General features: G+C 37.0%; 1 protein-coding gene across 3 annotated transcripts in view; it reads right to left on the reverse strand.

Annotated features, from left to right (window-relative positions):
- Positions 1-24,493, reverse strand: part of LRRK2 (leucine rich repeat kinase 2) — a 140,135-nt gene that overhangs the window by 21,871 nt on the left and 93,771 nt on the right. For all 3 annotated transcript variants that reach the window (XM_072765568.1, XM_026000120.2, XM_026000121.2), the window contains 6 exons: positions 23,588-23,734; positions 23,251-23,442; positions 21,736-21,882; positions 18,390-18,490; positions 14,945-15,135; positions 8,829-8,989 (listed from right to left, as the gene is read on the reverse strand). In XM_072765568.1, coding sequence (XP_072621669.1) covers positions 8,829-8,989; positions 14,945-15,135; positions 18,390-18,490; positions 21,736-21,882; positions 23,251-23,442; positions 23,588-23,734 — 939 coding nt within the window. The remainder of the gene's footprint in view (positions 1-8,828; positions 8,990-14,944; positions 15,136-18,389; positions 18,491-21,735; positions 21,883-23,250; positions 23,443-23,587; positions 23,735-24,493) is intronic.

Consider the following 24,493-nt stretch of genomic DNA (forward strand, 5'->3'; position numbering starts at 1 on the left):
ATCTGCTCCCTTTCAAAATAAATATCTTCATTGACACAATCCCCAGCAGGAGAATACAATCCTTATTTATATATCTAGGAAGTATCTCAACTACAACATAAGGCACTTCTAAGTACTTCTTGAACTTATCCAATGAATTTCTAATGATTTTCTAATTTCTTGCTTGCACTAACAATTTCTTCAGAAGTTATCTATGCAGCAGTAGATGCCTTTAGGAAAATAAACTCCCCCAAACAGTAAACATTGAATGATGATCTGACTGTAATCCATCAAATGGGCTGGTCTGCATCAAATATGTTGTCACAGATTGCAATAAAATGATACTTAATCAACAAAGTATATAGAATAACATGAGACATTTATCCCTAATCCATATCTTTAAATATAAAATGCATAAAATATTGGTGTAAGTTGTTTCTCTGAAAAGGTATAATATCCACTTGAAAATCATTAATTTAAAAAATGCTGAGTAAACAAAAGTTTATATCAGATTGTCCTATAAAATAACATAATTGAAATCTTTGGTATTCTACCAAAATCTACACAACACTGAAACTAGATGGAGAACTTGGACAGAAATATGCAGGAAAGATATGATAAAGGTGACATTCAAAGCACCAGGGAAAAGACAGACTTTTAATAAATAATAATGGTGTGAGTTGTCTGTTAAAGAGCAGAGTAGCCACATTACTCCTTAACCTAATAAACTTTTGATAAATCAAAACTTTGAATGTAAATATAAATGTATGAAAGTACTGAAGACATACTCATAGCTAAGTTGATAGTACTTGGATGCAAAAGGTCTTCCTAATCATCCTCTGAAAGTGGGTGATGAGAGCTGAAGACTGAGAGCTGCGGAAAGCACATTGTCTTTGGAGATTTAAAATTAATAAACAACTGCCTGCCCTGGCACAGATCAGCCCCATCATCCCTGTCCTCAGTGTAGCACTGGTGAAACATGTCAGGAAAATCAGACCTCAAAAGGCAAAAGAAACATAAGTTTTTTACCTAAAAAATTCAAGCTCTACAACAGCAAAATGCCATAAACAAGGTTTAAGGACAAAATCTACACTGAAAAATATTTGAATATATGAGAGGCAAAGAGTCAACGTTAACTAAAATCAGCTTTACAAATGAGTAAGAAGAATGGACAAATGAATAAAGACACAAAAACAAATAGAACATGAAAGGAAAAATATGTCCTATGTATTAAAGATTGCTTAGCCTCAAATAAAAAATAAGCAAATAAACACTTGAAAATAAGAACATTAAGTTCTCACTTTTCAACTATTGATTTTGTGAAGATTAAAAAGAATAACAAGCCCAAAATAGGAGATGGGTGCTCTAATTTGAGTATGGAGGAAATTTTAATTGACAAACCTTTCTAAGAGGCAATTAGTGTTTCAAAATTCAACATATGCACTCCCAGCAATACCATGCCTAGTAATTTAATGTTTAAAACATCAGTTTCATAAATGGACAATTTTAATTTACAGTTATGTTAATTAAAGCACTGTCAATATATCAAAAAGTCAGAAAAAATTTAAATATATATCAAGATGTGGTTAAGTAAATTACAGTACATATAAGCAAAGAAATACTATGTAACTGCTAAATTGATGTTTGACATAAAAACATGTCCATGAAATATTAATTAGAGAAAGAAAAGTGAAGCAGAATTTATATAACACATCTATAAAAAACTTAAGCGCATACAAATCTAGATATTGATATATTTGTTACCAGATTGTTAAGAATTATTGCTGCTAATTTATTAGAAACACATATTTTGACCTGCATAATAGGATTTCCTGCTTTTAACTCATGTCCTTATGTTTTACAAATCAAATCTTATTCTAAAGTGATTTGGTCTGAGCTGCCTCATCAAAAACCAAAATGATTGGGGGAAGGGGGTCTCAGGGTGTGAAGGCCTAAGCTGCCAACATGATGTTTTGATTGTCAACCTAAACCATGAGAAGATTCTCAAAGCTCTTCTACATGTACTTCATCACTGAGGACTTTCCTGATACTGCAAATGCAAGTTCTTCCGAAATTTTCACCTTAAACAATACTTGTCACGAGAGTAGTAACAGGAAGAATAACCTCTCAAGTTATTCAATGTATTCACCACTGAATTTAATTTGCGATGGAAATGAACAACTCTAACGTTACCTACCATTGGGAAAGGTTAGAAATAGAAACATCTCTTGCCTCTCTACAAAAGGGCAGTATTGCCACAGGAGTGATGATCTAGGATTAGGAATGACCTACGGTGCTCACGGACCATCTCACCACACTGCAGGGATACCCTGTTTAGCATCAGTGGCTCTCAAAGACTAGAAAGGTCAAACACTAACTGAAATCCTAAATGTATATTTGTTATATTAGGCTGTTCAAATAAATCTTTCAACATGTGTCATTTCTACCCCTCACTAAGACAGAACAACCGGGACTAGACTTACCATCCTGCATAAACCAGTGAAATACCAGGCAAAATATATGAACCACTGGACACTAGGCACAGGACAGTGATCCCTGAGAGAAAGCAAACAAAGTGAGTCCTCTGACAACCCCAGAGAGTTTCCAGCCCAAAGCACAGGGAAGGGAAACAAAAACAGAGCCTAGAACCCTCAAAGTTGACAAGAAAGAGCAGAAAGTTCAGGAAAGCAAAGCAGCTAGAATGTGCCAGGCATTGTGCTCAACACTATATGAATCACTCATTTAATTTTCACAACAATCTACGAAAACGGATACTGTTATTAGGTACTATTGTTGAACCAAGAAAAGAAGTTAGGTAATTTCCAAGCCTCAGCTAGTAAGTGGTAGATCAAGAATTCAAAACCAGACAGTCTGACTTCACGGCCTATGTTTAACAGATTCCAGACAGACAAATGGTTCACTAAGTTGTATCTATCTTTGTATCTCCAGACTCCACTGTGGTGCCTAGAATGTGCACCACTGAGACAGATTAACTAAAGTAACTGACATTGTTTTGTTTTTTCAATTTGGATGGAAGTCCAAACTCTACTCGTATTTACTCACTCTCTTAACTTTTTGATTCTATCACAGACTAATACTTTTAAAATCTTGAGTAAATACTTAGCTTCTTAAAGGTTTTTCTATAAATAACATTTCCCCCCACTGTGAGACAGTACCAAAATCTGAGCTGCCCATCCTATCATTGACTCATCAGGCAATGACACTAGTTATACGATGCAGAGATGGGAACCTTTTGCTAACAAACAAGAATATTTTTCAGTGACTCCCCATAACTGAAAGATTATATTATTTGGCATGATCTAAAAAGCCCTTCATGAGATAGAAAAGTGTTATTCTGGGCTATGTATCAGGAATATTTGTGTGAAACAAAAGACTGAAGATGTTCTTGACTCTCATTCTAGACCAGGGACTCTAGGTCTTGAATGCACCCTGGAATTACCTGGATATACTTAAATAACATCCATATCTGGGCTCCATCGTAGCTTAGCTAGAACTTAAATCAGAATCCTTGGGGATGAGGTCCCCATATTTATATATTTAAAAGTACTGTAGGAGCTTCTAACCTGTGGACAGATTGAGAGTTCCACTCCACACCTTCTAAAATAGAATTATAAATGATATAGCCCTATTAGATACATTTTTAAAGCTCTATGTGCTGTTATCTAATAATACACAGCTAGAATTGAAAGATACTTGGCTAAATAACCCTTCCTCCTCCATCTATCACTTAGACCATAAGAATTTGCAGTTATCTGAATAAGACAAGTCATATACCTTAGTACCCTTTGCCTGGAATATCTACTCCGGATCTTTTTTTTTTTTTTTCTACTCCGGATCTTTTATTTTTTTTGTTTGTTTGTTTGTTTTCTCAAACTTCCAGCTTACCCTTTAAGATATAATTCCAGAATCATCTCCTATACGAAGGAAGTCCTGAAAACTTACAACTCAGTTAATTACTTGCTCCTTTGTGCTCTTATCACTTTATCTTGAACTAGATCACCTACTGAAACTAACAAAATGCTTTATGATTATTTCTTTATAGCCCTATTTCTCTTGGCAGAAGCACATGTGCTTTCTGGAGGGTAAAATATACATTTATTCATGCACATTCCCCAAATTCACCACTAGAGATACTGCTGACAGTTGGAGCAAGTGCAATATGCCGAGACCTGTTCTATGCTATTTATGTGGATTATTCATTTCACCCTTAAAACAGCCCTATGAGGTAGACATTATTTTTTCTCAATTTACACAAGTAAAAACCGAGCCCCAGACAGTAAATCTTGATGAACATCACACAGCTAGTAAGTAGTACCACCAGTTTGGTACTTGGCAAACATGCAATAAATTATTGCCAAATGCATGAATAAGTGAATAAAGATAATTTCCCCTTGGAGAATTATCATGACAATTATAACATCAAAATAATTGGGAAAATACGATTCATTGTCTAAAAACTATTTTTAACAATTTTTCAGATGAGCCTGCATTTTAACAAGTGCAATGAGTAAATAAGGAAAAGATCCATAGGTCAAAAATATGAGAAATTTAGGGGCGCCTGGGTGGCTTAGGCAGTTAAACATCTGACTTTAGCTCACAGTCCTGGGATGGTGCCCCGCCTCAGGGCCTCTCTGCTCAGCGGGGAGTCTACTTGTCCCTCTCTGTCTGCCCCTCCCCTCCAACTTACGTTCTCTCTTTGTCTCAAATAAGCAAATAAAATCTTTAAAAAATATGAGAAATTTATGTTAGGTCTGACTATACTTCACACAGTACACAGAAACATATTTTCTTTCCTTTTTTTACTTTTAGAGGAATATCAGTAGAGCATGTTTTATAATCTCTATCAGATAATAGTGTATAACCAGAGAATATTTTTAGTTACACAAAGATGACTGTATTTCTATGGATGTTGGCAAGGTTGAAGCCATCATTCAGCATTCACCTCAAGTCAACAGTGCAACTATGATGGGACCCAGAAATGACTGTCATTCTCAACAGGATATGATATAAATATATCCATTTAACTGAGTTAAAGTTGAAGCTCTACATGTTATTTACAGTTGAAAGAATCCATCCCATATTAACCTTTCGAAATGTAAACAGACATTGCATCAGTCCTTGCCAATAACTGAATTGTTTCTAACTTGCATTCTACCTTTGATGCTACCTGGCAGAGGCTCTGCTCCCTGGTAGGCTGGATTTGCATCTTGTATGACTATGGACACTCCTAATGGGCTCTAAATTTTGGTTTCCTAATCTGCAAACCAGGAATACTAGTAAGAACTGTGCCAGACAGTCATGAGGATTAAATGAGATAATCAACCCACACAAAAGTCTAAGCACAAGGCACCACACTGTACATGCCACAGTTTGCTCCCACTCACATCTCCTCTCAGAAAATAGTAATGAACCCACTCTCACATGCACACAACAGAGTGAATGCACCACAGTAAGGGTTACTATAAAACATGCCCATCTACTGATACACACACAAAAGTTTAACAAACACACAGTCTTTTGTTTCTCTAAAAGTCTCCAAGTTAAAGGTTATTAATATTAAGAAGAAGATTCATTTAAAAGGAAAAGACAGGAGATTACTAAAATCATATGAAAGGAGATGATTTTCTTCTCAAACATAATTGTTTTGGAGAAGGAAGAGTTGGTGATGGTGGTTAGCAATGGTAACAGTTACTTAAAATTTGAGGCTGAGTTTAGGGCTGAGATAAATGGAAGTGCTCTAACAATAATGAATAGAATAATGATAAAAAGAAGGTCCGGGATATATGAGGGAAAAATGCTTACAATGTATTAAGCAGCCTGGAGGAAAAGGGGACAGAACAGAAAGGATCAGGCTTTGGGTTTTTCTGTCATGATCTTTCTTCACTATATATATTATCCTACATTGATATAGCAGCAGGTTAAAAGGATCAGTAACAAGTATCTGGCTTGGCATGAAGAATCAATTGGATATTGAACTCTAGGCAGGTTCAGACCCAAAGAGGAAGTCAGATACTTAAAACGAAGGGCAATGAGTCTGAACAGAGTTGAATTGAGTGGGCTGCTAGCTGGTCCAGCCCACTGAGGGAAGTGGCAGGTTTGAAACTCAGAACACAGTCAACAGGGACCAGACAGATCCTCTGTTCAACTAGGTGGACAAGGCCTCATCAAGAGGATTTCTACTCCATGAACACTGTTACTGGATTGCAGTTTGGAGGGGGAACAAGTTGCAGGCCTCAGTTGAGTGGTGTGGCCCACTTTCATATCACATGAGAATCATCAGCACATCTCCCAAGAGAAGACCCCTATCCTGGGCCTACATTTTCTAGGTGGGAGTGTATGAAGCCTATGGAATTCCATCCTCTAAGATTCTTCTTCCAAACCTGTAGTTGGTAATCTTTGTTGTTTATGGTCCCATCATTTTGCTTTATTTTTTTTAAGATTTTATTTATTTATTCATGAGAAACACAGAGAGAGGCAGAGAAACAGACAGAGGGAGAAGCAGGCTCCATACAGAGAGCCCGATATGGGACTCGATCCTGGAACTCAGGGATCACACTCTGAGCCGAAGGCAGATGCTCAACCACTGAGCCACCCAGGTGTCCCCATTTTGCTTTATTTTTATTTTTTATAATGAAGATTGGATATTTAAGCCTCTTTAAGTACAAGTTAGAGTTGCATGTAATCTAGGAAAGAGATTTAGGATTTAAAGCCAAATAGCTCTGGATTCATTTTTCATTTAGATTGAGTTGTTATCTTGACCACTTACTGTATGACTTCCTGCAAGTACAGAATCTTGCTGAGCCTCAGCTTCCTCACTTTACAGATGAGAAAGTAAAAGCTAACTTGACATGAGGATAAGATACCATGTGTCTGATGTATCTGGCACTGAGCCTGATACACAGCTGGTGCTCAAGAGATAATCACTTTATTATTAAACAACCCAGAGACACTTGCAGCCATAATATGTACTTTGAAAAGTTTATGAGAGCGTACACTCTACTTCCAACACATAGCTATGAAAAACAAAAAAGAGGATACATATTTGGAGCAAAAATAAAACCACACATTGCAAGCTGGGGCCATCTGCCTATCCAAGTACATAAGTAGGGTGGGAGGGTGAGGGGGATGGTTAGAGAACAAACTAGGATCTTTTGCTTTCTTAGATATCCCCCATTGTCTTCTGTCTAAGGCATGCGTTTTAATTGAGTGCCAATCATCAAGATGGTGTAATTTTATTTACAAGTAACAAACTATACAAGATTTTTCTAAAGTTGGAGTTATTGCTCCAAACATAAATCAACCCCTCAATTTTCTATTTCTGTTCAAACTGAAGACCAAAAGACAAGATGTCTGTACAGAGCACTTGCTTATGAATGTTTCTTATTAATCAGAACCTGAGGTTCTGATGAACCTGAGACTAAAAGGGGAATGGGAGTTGAGAAAGAAAGGAAGGATCGCATGGAGTAGACAGTAATCGGAAAGAACATATCTAAACACACAAGAGTACAGGAAGTGGATTTTCACTGGTAGAGTCAATTAACAGTAGATGTGATAGGATTACTAGAACAGGCACGACAAGTAGGGGTTGAGGATGACCATAAAAAGCAACATTGAACTTTTTTTTTTTTTTTTTTTTTTGCAACATTAAACTTTAAAGCAAGAAAATGATGTCTGTGATTTCTGGAGACCATAGACATAATGATATCCAGAATCAGTGTTTCACTTTACATAGCAACCATGACTCTTCATGCTATATAGGGCCAAAGAGAGAAGCCACATTATTTTTAAGTATTAAAGTATGAATGACAGGGGATCCCTGAGTGGCTCAGCAGTTTAGTGCCTCCCTTCGGCCCAGGGCGTGATCCTGGAGTCCTGGGATTGAGTCCTACATCAGGCTCCCTGCATGGAGCCTGCTTCTCCCTCTGCCTGTGTCTCTGCCTCTCTCTTTCTCCATGACTCTCATGAATAAATAAATAAAATCTTTAAAAAAAATTTGTTAAGTATCAATGACATAAATTTTGAAGAAAGAAAACCAAAGTGCTGTGTTTAAAGGTTTAAATTCCTATAAGCAATCTATTAGAAGAAGAAAGTATGCCTGTATCAAGAACAGTACAACTGAAAACTCTGGCCCCAAGTCCCTATCTGAAACTCTTGGGACAAGAAGTATTTAGGAATTTATACTTTTTTCATATTTAAGAGAGTTAAAAATGATGTATGTAACATAATTACAGAAACTTTCAGTAGGGTCAAGGCCAGAACCCTGTACTCAAATGTGCTATATTTCTGCCATGAAACATACACATATTCAGAGTTTGAGAAACAAAGATCATAATAAACATCAAGTTAGTTCAGGTCAGATTTTGCTGCCAATCAGTTACAAAAAAAAAAAAAATCTTTGGGTTTTCAAAGTTCTTTCGATTTCAGAGTTATGAAAAGGGGCTTGTGAATCTGTATTTGGCCTGCCTCATTTTGCAGTAAGTGTGAACAATACCTACTTTAAAACTTTTGCTTTTTTTGTTTTGTTTTGTTTTTTTTTACCACCTCTGGAGTATCTAAATTTTTTAAAGATCCAACTTTTAAATATATAATTTTACATCAAACACCCTCTATTTTCTGTTTTTTTTCCCTTAGAAAATTACATCAGTAGATTTTTTTTCCTCTACAGAATACAGTTATTAAAATCATAATGTGGTGGTCACAATTATTCACACAGGATATATCTGCTCAAAACATGATAGGACACAGTGTTCTCTTGATTCTCCTAAATTTACAACTGAAGTCACTGGTTATCCATCCCAAAGAATCACCAAGCAAACCTTCTCACCTACCTGGTGTGCCCTCTGACGTCTTTATCCCCATTCTACAGCAGTACTGAGCAATCCCATAGTCAGCAATCTTTGCGATGATGGCAGCATTGGGGTACAGGGTGAAGAGCAACACATTGTGGGGCTTCAAGTCACGGTATATAATCATGGCTGAGTGGAGGTATCTGTCAGAAAACATACAGGCAATGTCATTAAAATGTGATTATATTATTATAACTTTTGTCATGATTTCCTTAAAAATATACGTCCATTTTGCAAAGCATCAAAACTTCTGTGCTAAGTTTGATCCCCTCAAAGAGGCAGAGAGGGCAGCCCGGGTGGCTCAGTGGTTTAGTGCTGCCTTAAGTCCAGGGCCTGATCCTGGAGACCTGGGATCGAGTCCCACATCAGGCTCTCTGCATGGAGCCTGCTTCTCCCTCTGCCTGTGTCTCTGCCTCTCTCCCTCTCTCTCTCTCTCTCTCTCTGTATATCATGAATAAATAAATAAAATCTTTTAAAAAAAGAGGCAAAGAGATATCATAGAAGGAAATGAAAACATGAGCCAAATATTACAAAACCAGCTGTGCTTTTTTAAAACCAACCCACAGACCAATAAGAAACAGGTCAATCTTCATAAGTGAGTGATTTAAACTTTACAGCACAACCCGTTCAAGCAAAGTACTAGTTTTTGGTAACCTTTCTCTTAAATACCTAATAATCACATAAAAGGAATTCTGAATTCCCTCAAAGATCATAAGATTATTTTATAATTAGTCTAAAATGTAAATATGTTAAATAAGAGTTGGTAGTATTTTGTTATAATTCCAATTAATAGTTTTTATTCTCTTAAAATCATATAGGACTTTATCTTAGCTCCTAAAATTCTCTCTATTCCATTTCTTTTTTGATATTTATTTTTCTCTTATTAAAATGTTTCCTAAATTGTGGGAAAATATTTTTACCTTTTTCAGTAATAAAAAAAATCAACATAAAAAATATATCTAGCTACCAATACTATACTCTGCTCAAAGATGTAATTTACCTTAAACTTAATTCTATTATGAATTAAAGTTAACAAAAAACATTTTGGACTGAGAATTGGAATGAGTAAAACGGTGTCTTGGGAAAGGTGATCTTGGATGATGTTAAAGTCACTCCCGTTAGAGACTGATCCAATCAAACATAAGCAATAGAGTTGGACACTGCAGGTAAAGATTTAAAAACAAAATAAAGTTTCCATCTTAACCAGGTCTTGTCCATTCTAGGAACTCAGCCAGAGAGCCTACCACTGTGCTCCAACTACTAAAGTAATTCCATTACCACCTTTCCTTACATATTCACAAAATTCAGATTTCCCCTCCACTCCAATTCTGTTTTCCTGACTCCATGATGTTAAATTTGCTATAATTCTCTGCATGATCTCACAAGTAAATTATGACCTGCCTGGAAAGGACAATTTTTTACAGAACTTAACAGAGGTAAATTCAAATCCTTTGTTTGTTTGTGGCTTTTGGTTTGGGTTCACATTGTATGCATAAATATTTACTCCATTACCTAATACCCATCATTGCTAGAAGGATTACGAGCCGAGTGGCGGCAATACTCCGAACTTTCCATTGCATGAGGGCCTACAGTGTATGTATCATTTAATTGCATCAGCTGAAGCAGAACTTTCTTTCTCTTCCAGGATGTAGTCAGGACATATGATGTTAGGCCTACTCATTCTGCTCTACATATTTTTGGCTGGAAAATAAGATAAATGTACTAATGAAGTTGACCTTAACAATAAGTAATGGACTAGAAAGAAAAATTTACTAAGGGCTTACTGAAAGGCCATTAGCTACCCTTGCCCTGTTGAAGAGAAAAGCTGGGAGATTAAGAAGAAAAAAGTTAAAGCGAAGTCATGAATAATTGAATAGCATCCAAATCCTTCCTAATGCATGCCTCTTTTAGAATATTTATAGAATGTAGACTCTTTCACAATACTTCTCAAAGGTTAAAAAAATAGTTAAACTTAATTTGAAATCATGTCAGTGGGAGGGAAAGATTAACTGGGTTAGTTAAAATGTTCAATTATAGAATTTAATCTTAAAAAGTACAGTTTTAATAGCTTCTAATAGACTAGCAAAATAGCTTTGGATACATTAACAAGTGCGGATCTTGCCTTATGAAAATAATTCAGCCATAATTTATGCATTATGTGACAATGAGTATTGTCAAATATTTTATTAAAATAAACTATTTAATTAAAATAAACTATTTTTATTAAAATAAAAAAGTTTAACACAGTCTGAACTCTGTTAGTCATTCTTTAATTGTGATTATCAGTGTTGCTAGGAAACCCCTTTTTTATAATTTAAAGTTTATCTCATCTTAAGTAGAATTATTCTAAAAATGAAATGCATTTATTCACTCTTTTAACAAATATGTATTGGGCATCTAAGAGGGCCAATAACTAGGGGATACAAAGCCACCTTATATCTTTGCTCTTGAGGAGTCTCATTCTAGAGGAGAGACAGGTCCTCGAACAAGGTTGCATAACTGTGGTGAGTACCAAATGCTAGGAAAGCCAGAGGTAGAAAAACAGACATAAAGATAGCAAAGCAGACTCTGCCAGGAGACTGTAAGTTTACAGCCTTGATAAGATAATATGTATAATCTCTGCCTTTCCCTCTTCAGCACCTAGCACAAAGTCTTGCATAGAGCCAACTCACAAAACATGTGCTAGAGAGGCCATTTATTCATGGTGCTGTCGAGCTTCAGTGTGAAGATGGTATGTGAGCAAATTCTACAGAAAAATGTATTCTCTAGGCAGGCAAATTTGTGGAAAGAGACGAATGACAAGTGTCAAGACAAACATGGATGTCAATGAAGAGTCAAGACCTTCAGCATGATTAGAACAGAGACTGAGGGCAGTGGAAATGCAGGAGGATGGAGAGAAAGGCAAGAGGTACAAACAGTTTCAATGCCACACCAAGGAGTTTGGATGTACTTCACAGATAACTTAGAACTACCAGGGAATTTCAAGCATAATTAGATTTTTATTTTGGGAGAAATATTTTGATAATTCCCTAGAGGGACTGGAGCAAGGGAGAAATAGTGGCATAAAAATAAATGAATGGATGAAAAAGATAATGTGAAATAGTCAAAGACCTGGTGACCAAATTGATACTTACTTTGGGGAGGAGAGGAATAGTTTATTTTATTTTTTTATTTTTATTTTTATTTTTTTTATTGGAGTTCAATTTGCCAACATTTAGCATAACATCCAGTGCTCATCCTGCTCAGGGCCCCCCTCAGTGCCCATCACCCAGTCACCTCAACCCCCCACCCACCTCCCTTTCCACTACCCCTTGTTCGTTTCCCAGAGTTAAGTGCCTCTCATGTTTTGTCACCCTCACTGATATTTTCATTCATTTTCTCTCCTTTCCCTTTATTCCCTTTCACTAATTTTTATATTCCCCAAATAAATGAGACCATATAATGTTTGTCCTATTCCGATGGACTTATTCCACTCAGGATAATACCCTCCAGTTCCATCCACGTCGAAGCAAATGGTGGGTATTTGTCGTTTTTAATGGCTGAGTAATACTCCATTGTATACATAGACCACATCTTCTTTATCTATTCACCTTTTGATGGCCACTGAGGCTCCTCTGAGGAGAGGAATAGTTTAGATGTGACTACAAGTATCTTTGTCCGGAAGTGAGAAATACAAGAGAAAGAAGATATTCAGGGTAGGAGGAAGGAGCAGAGAAAGGAAACTCAATTTTGTAAATAACGAAACACAGAAACTTATGGGAACTACAGATGACCATATCTTCTTAGGTAATTGAGAATTATGATTAAGAACTCAAGGGAGAGGACTGAATTAGAAATGAAAGCTAACCGTTGTAGGCAATACAGTAAAAGAATACGTAATGTGAAAAAAGTTCTTGTATATCCCTCTAATCAGCTCCATCGTTTACGGGACTCCAGAGGAGTGTGATTGTCTTGTTTCTGTAGTTATAGTTTCAGGCTGAAATACATTTGAGGAGACAATCCTTAATGCTGAGTTTTTAACAATATACTTAGTGCTGGTAGAAGATTAAAAGCTACTGAAGTCCACTAGCCTCTGGTGGCACAAGATCCAGAAAGCTGTCCTAGCATCATGCTGAGAAGAAATCAGCCAAATTATAGGAAAATATGCTGAGCTTTAATTTACTTCATTAGAAACTGCTGAATTTTGTTATTTAAAGTAAGGCTGCAGAGAACTAGAGTAAGTTATTTTAGAGATGAGATCTTTCAAACAGTCATGAATGAAAAATAGTAGTTCTTCATTCTCTAAATAAACTTTTTAAGGAATTACATGGAAGAATTAGGGGGAAATTAGGATCTGGACGTAGTTAAATTAAGGAAAGCAACTGATCCAGCTCTGAAATCCATGAGGTGTTGCTGCACACTGTCTAGATTCATTTAATACACGGTTCCCCCTGGTGTCCAAAGCAGATATACCCACCCAAATACAAACCTCCACAGTACTGTCTCAATAATAATCTATGTTTTTCAGTAGTTTCTGGACTCTTTCAGAAAAGGCAAATCTACTTATTTTATGTTCTTGTTATATTCTCTATATACTATTGAGCTATATCTTCCTGGTTTGGTTTTATTTTTTTATGAGCAGTGTTCATTTGTTTTCCTACGACCCATTCCATTTACATTTCTGGATACTGTCTGAGAGGAATAGACACAGTATTTCAGAAGGGAAGGACTTTTTAAATGAAGACACAAAGCATACCAGGTAGTGATAAGTGCTATAGGTGCCAGAGAGACGTAAGGTAGGCAGGGACAACCTCCCTGAAAGGTGACCTGGAAGAAATGAGAAGTGAGCCAAGAGGATATCTGCACATCAGGCACTCCTGGTCAAGAGAAGAGCTGGTATAAAGCCCCGGGTATATTTGAGAAATCTCAGAGAAGCAAGTGGCTGAGCACAGAGTGAGATGGGAGAGAGTTGACAACGGGATAAAGTACTTGATCCAACTTCCATGGAGAAAAACCACCATGACCGCCATGTGAAGTAGCAGGCATATGGGGCAAAGGTGAAAGCGAGTGGGCAGATTAGGCAAGGAGCCGTAACAGTGGCTCAGATGCTTCCAGCAGGGAGAGACTATGAGATGTAGCTGTATTAAGATTTATTTTGATGGCAGAGCTGAAAATATTTGCTGAAGGATTAGGTATGGGACGTGGGAGAAAGGAAGGAATGGAAGATGACTCCAAGGTGAAATGAATGCATGACTGGAGATGGGGGCAGTGGAGGAGGAAGAAATCCAGACTTTAATCTGAGATGTCTTCAATTATCACAAAAGTCCTTGAAACTTTACATATTAAGTATTAGTCACAGTTTACAGACGTTAACAAAAAAAAGTTTCGGAAGTGTAAAATCACAGTTACTAAGTGTGCAGAGCAGTGATTTCTCCCAGTCTCTTTGTCTCCAAAGACCGTTGGCCTTTCCACTCTCTTGCGCTGCCTCCTGGTACCGGCTGGCTGCAAGGTCGGGTGTGCCTCTGACACAATCAAATCACTCCAATCCCCTTCAGAAATACAGACTAATCTTTCCTTATTTTTCTTCAAAGATTTTACTTATTTATGAGAGACACAGAGAGAGAAGCAGAGACACTGGCAGAGGGAGAAGCAGGCTCCATGCAGGGAGCCTGATGTGGGACTGGATCCCAGGACCCGGGGATTACACTCTGAGCTCAAGGCAGACACTCAGCCACTGAGCCACCCAGGCATTCTCCCACTTTCCTTATTAGAATTATGCATGAGAACTAACACTTTCCTTGACACATGAAAACCTAACCTATATTTTTTTTAGGGGAAGGAGGTCAAGACAGGGTTAAGATCATGATGAGTTCTAGAACAGAATTCCTGGATCCAAATGCTCCTTCCATTGTCTATGAGGTTTTGCATGGTCTTCCTACTCTTATTTTATGAAATTAAAAAATCTGGTCAGGGAAATGGTAGTTTTTTTTCCCCAAGCTGTTTGTAAAATGTTATGGGGACATGTTACTGGACAGTGCAGATCTCCAAGCCTGAGAGTAAGTTAAGGCTCACTCTTGTCACACACACTGAGTAGAAAACCGTATGACCTAACTCATTACCTCAAGCCATCAGCCACATGTAGTGCAATTCTGTGCTGCAGAGTTCTGGTGAGACTGGCTTTGTCCTGCTGAAGCAAGCGGTCCAGCGAACCCTTGGAGGCCAACTCCATCACCAACATGCGAGGACGAATCCCAGCCGCCAGCAAAGATATTAAGCTGGGGTGGTGGAGGTGGCAAAGGACCACCAGCTCCTGCAAAAGCAAAAAACATTCATGAGCACTACGGTCCCATTATTCTTCCTTAAGTGTATTAATGCTTCTCTGGGAAACTGGATTAGAGCAAATGTTCCATTTCCTCTTTGATCTTTTTTTTTTTACATTTTTCACATTTTCAGGAATCAAAATCCTTTTAAAAATACATTTTGGGGGATCCCTGGGTGGCGCAGTGGTTTGGCGCCTGCCTTTGGCCCAGGGCGCGATCCTGGAGACCCGGGATCGAATCCCATGTCGGGCTCCCGGTGCATGGAGCCTGCTTCTCCCTCTGCCTTTATCTCTGCCTTGTCTCTGCCTCTCTCTATATATATGACTATCATAAATAAATAAAAAAAAATTTTTTTTAAATAAAAAAATAAAAAAAATAAAAATAAAAATAAAAATACATTTTGGGGCAGCCCGGGTGCCTCAGTGGTTTAGCGCTGCCTTCAGCCCAGGGCCTGATCCTGGAGACCTGGAATCGAGTCCCACGTCGGGCTCCCTGCATGGAGCCTCTTCTCCCTCTTTCTGTGTCTCTGCCTCTCTCTCTCTTTCTGTCTCTCATGAATAAATAAATAAAATATTCTTTAAAAAAATAAATAAATAATAAAAATACACTTTGAATGAAAATTTTAAGTTCTAGCTTTCCTTTTGCTCTATGTTTTTCAGATTTAATGCAGGGACAGTACACACCCTATGGTCACACTAACAGGTCACATCAGTCTTATCTAATGAATCCTAGCAAAGTCCTACTTAGCCCAGAATTTTGAGCAGCCACTACTAATCAACTGCAACTGGTGTGTGAGGTACAACCTGCCTATCACTTATGGTTTAATGCCTAGAAAAGTTTACTGAGAGTGTTTAAGCTCACAGGGATATATGGTATCACTCCTCCTGAAAACTCTCTAATAACTACCTGTGACTTTTGGGTTCAAACCCCATGAACTTACGCAGCCTTCGTGGCCTGATCTGATCTAGCCCCAGCCCATCTCTCAAACCCTTCTCTTCCTGTCTCCTATGCTTCATGCAGCATTCTTCTGCCACACTGGTGTCCACTCAATTCTCTGCATATGCCCAGCTCCTTCATTCCAGCCACAGGCCCATTGCCCATGCTGGATCCCTCTGCTCTAAACCCCTTTACCCTTCACATGGCCAAAGGCTTCTTATCATTCAGATCTTAGCTCAAATACTCTTACTCTCTCAGAGAGACCTGCCTTGAACCACTCTCACTAAAGGAATCCCTGGTGGCAACAATCTCTCTCCAAGGAGCCAGAGATACTACTTCAGCTTGAACAGAGACGTCTCCATTCTGATGTGATCCTCTTCCTAGACCACATCCTGTGAGACTTTACAGTCTCCTTTATAATACTGTGGTTTGTGAATTCCATACACACTTTCTTCTGTATGTTTCACTTTACGCCAAAACTCTAATTTAGTTGAAATTTATAGTACATGTGGTATTAAATTGAGGCATGTTTTAAGCTGTGATTTCTGCAGAAGCTCTGCTTCTTAACAGTCAGCTTCAAAGGTGTGGAGTATCGATGCCAACCGCCTTTGTCAGGAAATGGGAGTGTGAAGAATTCTGCAAGCTGAAGAAGAAAGGCTGAATGCCCTGAATGGGGATTTTCCAAGAACAAAAGCTCTGGACTGAAATCATATTTCCTTAGTGGTAAGAATCGTTTCTTCCCCTGTCTGATCAGCTCAGTTGGTTAAAACTGATGAGACACTCAAGTTAGGTCTGTTTTCTTCCAGAAGCCCAGGGAGAAAGAAGCTTAATCCCAATTCTCCATCCTTGAAAAGTGCTCACTGATTTCAAAGAGAAAGGAGCAGGAGACTATTAGATCAGCCCCAGTTCATGACCACTGGTAGAATGACCCTCAAGAGGCAGCACCCGACACTGAAGTCCTTTCCTTTCCTCCTCCTCCTCCTTCTCCTCCTCCTCCTCCTCCTTCTTTTCTTCTTCTTCTTCTTCTTCTTCTTCTTCTTCTTCTTCTTCTTCAAGAACAAGCACATTACACACTCTACTGTAACTATTTTTCCTATTATTTCCTTAGGTCACCGAGCTGCCTATACACTACTCAGTCTCGTATATATTCTTAGTGTTTTGATTTTCAACAGGTTCCCTGAGCACATCGCATAAAATTTGAAACATATATTAAACACTGATAACCAAGGCTGAAAAAAATCAATGTATATAACCAATTGCCTATAGATGGAAAGAGACTGCACCAGATTTGCTTCACAGACTTGTTTCTGTATATGAAATGTTTATTAACTTATTTCTGGAGCCACAGTGTAACTTCTGGTATTACTAATAAAATTACTCCAGGATATTTTACACAGACATGGAATTATTTTCATTTTTCAGAATAACTAATATATTGTAACTGTGCCCCTTTTTTAGTTTACATAAGTCATTTAGTTTCACATTTAGGCACCAATTACTTTTTAATTTTTTTTTAATAAGATTGAATAGATTCAAAAATACAGTTGAGTTCTGGCATAAGATCACAGAATTTGAATTGGATTTGACCTTTGCTTTCACCCTGACTCATTCTCTCATTCTTACTGTCAGGAAAGACTCAGAAAATACAATAAATCCCCACAGTATTCAAATCCAGAGAGGGTACTAGAGTGATCACTGTGGGCTTTGCATTTAACATCCACTCACTTTTCTTTCTTTCTAAGGGTACCTTGATTTTTGCTAAGTTTCCCAACCCTCACCCAAGCAGACCATGAATTTTAGGGGGAAGCAGCCCAACTCTAGCCTCAGGAAAAGGTGGGACTGTTATGAGTAATACCATCTACATTACCATAGAGATTGACTGAGTAATGCAGGGCTAAGCCAATCAGTGCATGGCACTGCCCTGAACATAAGTGCTTATGGAAAAAAGAACATGTGATATAAGTGAAACCAAAAGAAATTTATAAATGTGCACAGGATTTGGGTTCCTCTAACATACAAGACCTCAAAAGAGCTACCCTCTTTTCTTCTGTACTTGGGGGCAGGTAACTGTGGTGCCTTGTACAAGAATTCTCAGAATATCTTTTCTTTGTTTTTCAACAGGAGAAATGAAACAAACTTTTTTTTTTTTTTTTTTTACTCTATAAGGAAAAGACAAAAGTGGGATTTTGTAACTGGACTCAGGTAGACTTGGGGGAAATGTAATCATTTTGCATTTTCACAAATACATGCAAAACCAGAGTTCCAGGAGATTAACAATTTAGTGTAATAATGTTATTGGATTTCTTACTTGTCTTAACAGTCTAAGTGATGTATGTTTATTGAAAATCTTCACAGCCACTTCTTCTCCTTCATAGGCTGCTCGATAAACAGATCCAAAACTGCCATCACCTTTTGAAAAGAAAGAAGCACTTCAGTTAATCTAAGAAAAAAAGCTAAATAAATTCTATCGATTATAATTACACTGTTGTGTACATGAAGAGAAATCTGACCCACTTGTTTCATTGAATCAAGTCTCCTTTGATGCTTCCTCTTCCCTCTACTCCGTGAACTACAATGCACCTAAAGATTTTGTTACAGCCTTTTCGACTTCGGCCTGCTCAATTACCTCATTGACTCCCTAACTTCATCTCTTCCTATATGTTGGGTGTTTCACATCTTCATTTATAGCCACAGCCAGCTTCTGAACTCTATCCTGTATTACAAGTTTGCATTGGAGATCATTGGCATGTCCCTCCAAATCTCAACCATGCTCCATCAGAAGCCATGCTCATCATCTTGTCTCCAAACTAGTTTTTTTTAAAGATTTCATTTATTTATTCATGAGAGACACAGAGAAAGAAGCAGAGACATAGGCAGAGAGAGAAGCAGGCTCCCTGTGGGGAGCCCAATGTGGGACTCAATCCTAGGACCCTGGCATCATGACCTGAGCCAAAGATAGACACCCATACACTGAGCCGCCCAGGTGCCCCTCCAAACTAGTTTTTATTCCACCTCATATAGCTGATTTAAAACAAATTTTAAAACCCTCTTTTTGTAGTCATTCTAGAGTCAAAACCAAAAAATCATCTTAGCTCTTTGCCCTTGCCTCTTTCCCATTTCCATCCCCACCACACCCATCTGGTGACCTTGGCGCTTTCTGCCTAGACTGTGGAGGCCTACTGAGTTCATTCTGTCCAATGCCATCTACTTCTCCTGCAAAATCAAGCTCCCTATAATTATACTTGGATTGTGTCACTCTCTTGTTCAAAAATAAATTATGCTATGCTGTCTACTAAATAAGATCCCAAATCAGGGACAAATCCATGTTGTAGCTCCAAGTTCCCCCTTGTGGTTCTCTTCCTGTCCTGCTACTCATTCTCAGTACTCTAGCCCAGAAGCTCTCTCAGTTTGGGCTGCACAGGACATCTGAGGAGCTTTCTAAAAGTACCAACGTCTGGTCCACCCTCACAGATTCTGACCTAATTAATTACAGGAATTACTGGTCATTAGATTTTTTTTTTTAATTCCCAGGTGATATTAGTGAGCAACCACGGTTGAGAATAACTAACCCCATCAAATAATACCCCTCAAGTACCTTTCGTGTGGCTCTCTGGAAAAAATAATCTCCTGAAGGGGAAATGCACCCCACAATTCCTCAAACAGATACATACAACCCCATACCTGTGCATTTAAATTTTTTTTCATAAAACAAGTCCATCAATATTCACAAATCTAACAAGAAGTGTCATATAGTAACTGCTATCTTGGAAAGAGAGTGTTAATTGGAAGCCCGAAATTCATTCCCACTCTATAAGGAAAATAGCAGTGAATGACCTCTACCACACTACCTTAGCATAAATATACTTGGCGGGGGGGGAGGGTGTCTCTGATTATAAAATGTTTTTAGAAGGTTATATCTCATTTGTTTAGTCAATGATTCTCAACTAGAATGATGTTGCTCTCCTCCCTATACCCTCTAATTTCGGCAATGTTTGGAAACATTTTTGATTGTCACACCTGGGGAGGGGGGTGAGGATACACCACTGACATCTAGTGGGTAGAAGAGAGGATGCTACTAAACATCCTACAATGCACAGGACAGCCCCATAACAAAGAATCAGCCAATCTAAAAAAGCAACAGTATAGAGTTTGAGAAACCCTAAAATTGTAAATAAACATGAAATTAATGGGTTTTTGGGACAGGAGACTAGAGAATGGGAGTACTTATATAAACACTTTCCTCTGTGTAATTAATGGCATACAGAACAAAATACAGACGCTTTTGAAGGTGGTCAGAGGTTAAAAACTTCCAGTTATAAGATAAATAAGTACTAGGGATGGAATGTACAGCATGATGACTACAGTTAATGCTGCTATGTGAAATATATTTAAAGTCGTTAAGAGTTAATCCTATAAGATCTCACCACAAATAAAAAAAATATCTTTTCTTCTATCTTATATCTATATGGGATAATCAATTTTAATTAAATTCATTATGGAAATCATTTCAAAATATATGTAGACTCAAATCATTTGCTGTATATCTTAAAATTATACAGTGCTGTATGTCAACTATATCAATAAAACAAAAAAATGTAAGTGCTTCAAAATGAATTTTGTGAGCATTTCTACATACATTGCTCGAAAGTACCCATTAATATGAAACACATATTAATGTACTAATAAGAGATATTCTGGGGAGCTTTGTCTGTAGCCTGAGACTTCTTCAGAGAAAGAATACAGAATGCCTGGTACTTACCTGTACCGTTTAAATCACAAGTCAAGTGTGGCATTGGTTAAAATCTAAAATTTGGCATTGACAATTCAGCATTTTGTGTTAACTCAATAATATATTCACTTCCAGAGTTCCAAAACATTCAAATTCATTCTAAATTTTTTCAATTAATGCGAAGAATAAAGGTGTAAAGCAGTTTATTTACCTTTTACATGTAATTTCACAAATCTTGGACATTCTTTGTTAATAATTTTAATGTCCTAACAGACATATTTTAGGCATTCTTTCTGTGAAATTTAATTAAAATTAAATGTATACACACACAACAGTGAATACTCCACAAAGTAAAGCCATAATAGTCTTCAAATACTTTATAGTAATTTAACCCAATGCTCTTTCTTGACTGTTCCCAGTCTCTCAGAACTTGAGTATGTCACCAACATAATGCTTCTAAATTTTTTATCTCAAACTGCTTTTTGTGAATATTTTTTTATGAGAATTCATGCTTGTCATCCTGAGGAACAAAACTGCTTCTATGACTACCTTGAGGTGTTCTTCCTTTACCTATCCCATCTTTTTGAGACTGAAAAATGACTGCATTACACAACTGAAAATCTCCTTATCTGCCCCCCGCCCCATTTCTGGCACTTAAAACAAATGCAAGGATATATTTTACAAACACATGAACTTCCATGGCAGCCCCATTCTTATCTCGAATCTAGTCCATGAGAATGTATGCAAAGCAAATTCCATGTCTGTAACACTACTTTCAAGTATATCATTCCGAAAAAAAACCCACTATAACAAATATATGAAGACAATAAAAACTATGACAATGTAATTATATTTTAATGTTTTCTAGATTATAAAGGAAAAATTATATCCTAATTTTTATTCTCAAACCAGCAAAAGTAGTTACCTAAGAGAAACTCTGGAGCTTGTTCAAATTCCAATTCATCATTATTCAGCATAATATTTCTAGGTAAGTCAGCCAAAATTAAGTCAGGAGCAATTTGAGATATTGGAATGGTGAGCCTTGGTTGATCTGGATTTACTAGAAGGTCTCCTGAAAAGTACACAAAACTTTTTTTTTTAAACATACTTTTAAGGATATACATAAATTTGCACAAAAATAATCATATTTCCTATGATTTCTAATCCTTCTTTTAGGTTTTCTTACCAATCCTATTTTTCTCTAGAAAATCTGATAAAGCATTAAAGGTTCAGTTAACACCTATGCACTTGGAATGTTACAAATTCATTCCTAGGTTCACTCATTAGAAATTAGAATTCAGAACTTCCTTAGACTGACATCTAAGAAATATTCTATTCTCTACTTTTACCACATTTGTGGGGGCACTTGTTACATGATTAACAAATTGCTAAATTATTTTTATGTATCATCCTATTATATTTTTATGCAAGTATAATTAACATACAGTGTTATATTAGGTTCATGTGTACAATATACTGATATACAATATACATTTCTCAGTACTCATGTACTCTTAATCCCACTCACTGATTTCATGTGTCTTTCAACCTACCTCCCTTCTAGTAATCAATAGTTTATTCTCTGTATTTAAGGGTCTGGGTTTTTTATGTCTTCCTTTTTCTGGTTGTTGTTTGTTTGTTCTGTGTTTTAAGTTCTAAAGAGTGAAATCATATGGCATTTGTCTTTATCTGAGACTTCCTGCACTTAGTGTTATACCATAACTCTAGGTCCATCCATGTTGTTGGAAATGGCAAGATATCATTCTTTTTATGGCTGAGTAATATTCCAGTGTGTATGTATGTATATATTATATATAGTGCATATATGTATGTATATATGTATGTGTATCCCACATGTGTATGTATGCACATATGTATGTATACACACACACACATATATATATATACATACTACATCTCCTTTATACAGTCTCCTGTCAATGGACACTTGGGTTGTTCAACATCACTAATCATCAGGGAAATGTAAATCAAAACCACAATGAGATATCGTCTTACACCTGTCAGAATGACTACAATGGAAAACAAGAAATAACAAGTGTTGGCAGGGATTGAAATAAAAAGAACCCTCACATGCTGTTGGTGGGAATACAAATTGGTGCAGACACTGTGGGAAACAGTGTGGAGGTTCTTTGAAAAATTAAAAATAGAAATACCATGTGATTCTGCTTATTCCATGACTATTTGCCCAAACAAAAAGAAAGCACTAATTCAAAAAGATATATGCACGCCCTATATGTTTACTGCAGCATTATTTACAATAGCCAAATTCTGGAAGCATGTATCATCTATTTTAATCCTCATAACAATTCTATGAGGTAGGTTCTAGTATTCTTATTTCATAGTTGAGGTTATGTTGCCCAGTGGGCCATTGAACATTGAAAGGATCACTTAAAAAATTTGAAAGTTACATCAATACTACCTTCTTCTGCTTTCTTCATCAAGTCGTCAAGTAAGATTTTTTGATGCTCTTCACCATCATTAAAACTATATAATGCCCATTTCTTCAACAGAGTTTCTCCTTCACCACAGATATCAATCTCCAGCAATCCAGGAAACCATTCTTCCATCAGAGAATCAATGTGATCCACAACTTGGCCCAAAAGAATACAGCCTACACGATCCAAAGAAGAGCTCATCAACACCCTATCTGAACCTTATTCTGTTGCAAAGCTAGAAAGAGGGACTACAAAGTTTGAAAAAAAAATGTTTATATTTCTTTAGTGGTACAATTCAAAGTTTTAAATTAATTTCCTTACCTTTTCTACAAGAAGGAACTGTAATTTTTAAGAAACTCTCTGGGTGATTGTCTAAGACTTCAGATCCTACCAGACAATAAGCTTCAGGAGACCAATTCAAGTAGATGCCTTGTCGCCAATACATTCTGTTTGGGCGAAGTGCTCGTTCTGAAAGAAGTTTAAATGGACCCAAATGTATCCATTAATTATGAACTTCATAAATTAAAAGAGCAGAAAAATCACTGCAAACACCACAAGTAAGTAATAGAGATACATATGTTTTGAAACAAAGTATTGGAATTGTTAATGATACAACTCCTCATTCATATCTATTGTGAATGAAATTAAGTATTTTAGCCTCAATTTTGCAAGGCAATAAAATAAAATGCCCAGTAGGTAACCTAAAAGATAGTTCAGATTCATGATGTTAAAATAGTTTGATATGCTTAATAGAAGAAAAAGAATCATAAATAAGTAATCATAACTTCCAATTTTTTTTCTAAGAGAGAGTGTGCATGAGTGAAAGGTGGGAAAGGGCAGAGGGAGAAGGAGAGAGAATCTTAAGCAGGTTCAATACTGGGCTGGGCTTGATCTCACAAACCTGAAATCATGACCTGAGCTGAAATAGAGCCAGATGCTTAACCAATTGAGCCACTGGCACCCCAAATTCTCATAACTTTTAAAACTCTTAAAAGGAGGTTGGTTATCACACTAAAATAAAAACTTCTGGAATGATTTACTTTAATGTGATGTAACTGCCTACATATTGATTAATTGCAATCAAAATAAGGTTTATTTCAAAATACAGTAACACATGCATAAAGCTGATTTTTAACCCCCCCAAAATGATATTTTTCCTTTGGAGCACTAGTTCTCCCTTTCTTCAAAAGGAGCTAGCATTATAAAGACCCATTTTTTCTAAAGATT

This window comes from Vulpes vulpes, chromosome 8 (genome assembly GCF_048418805.1).
Source record: "Vulpes vulpes isolate BD-2025 chromosome 8, VulVul3, whole genome shotgun sequence".
NCBI classification, from domain to species: Eukaryota; Metazoa; Chordata; class Mammalia; order Carnivora; family Canidae; genus Vulpes; species Vulpes vulpes.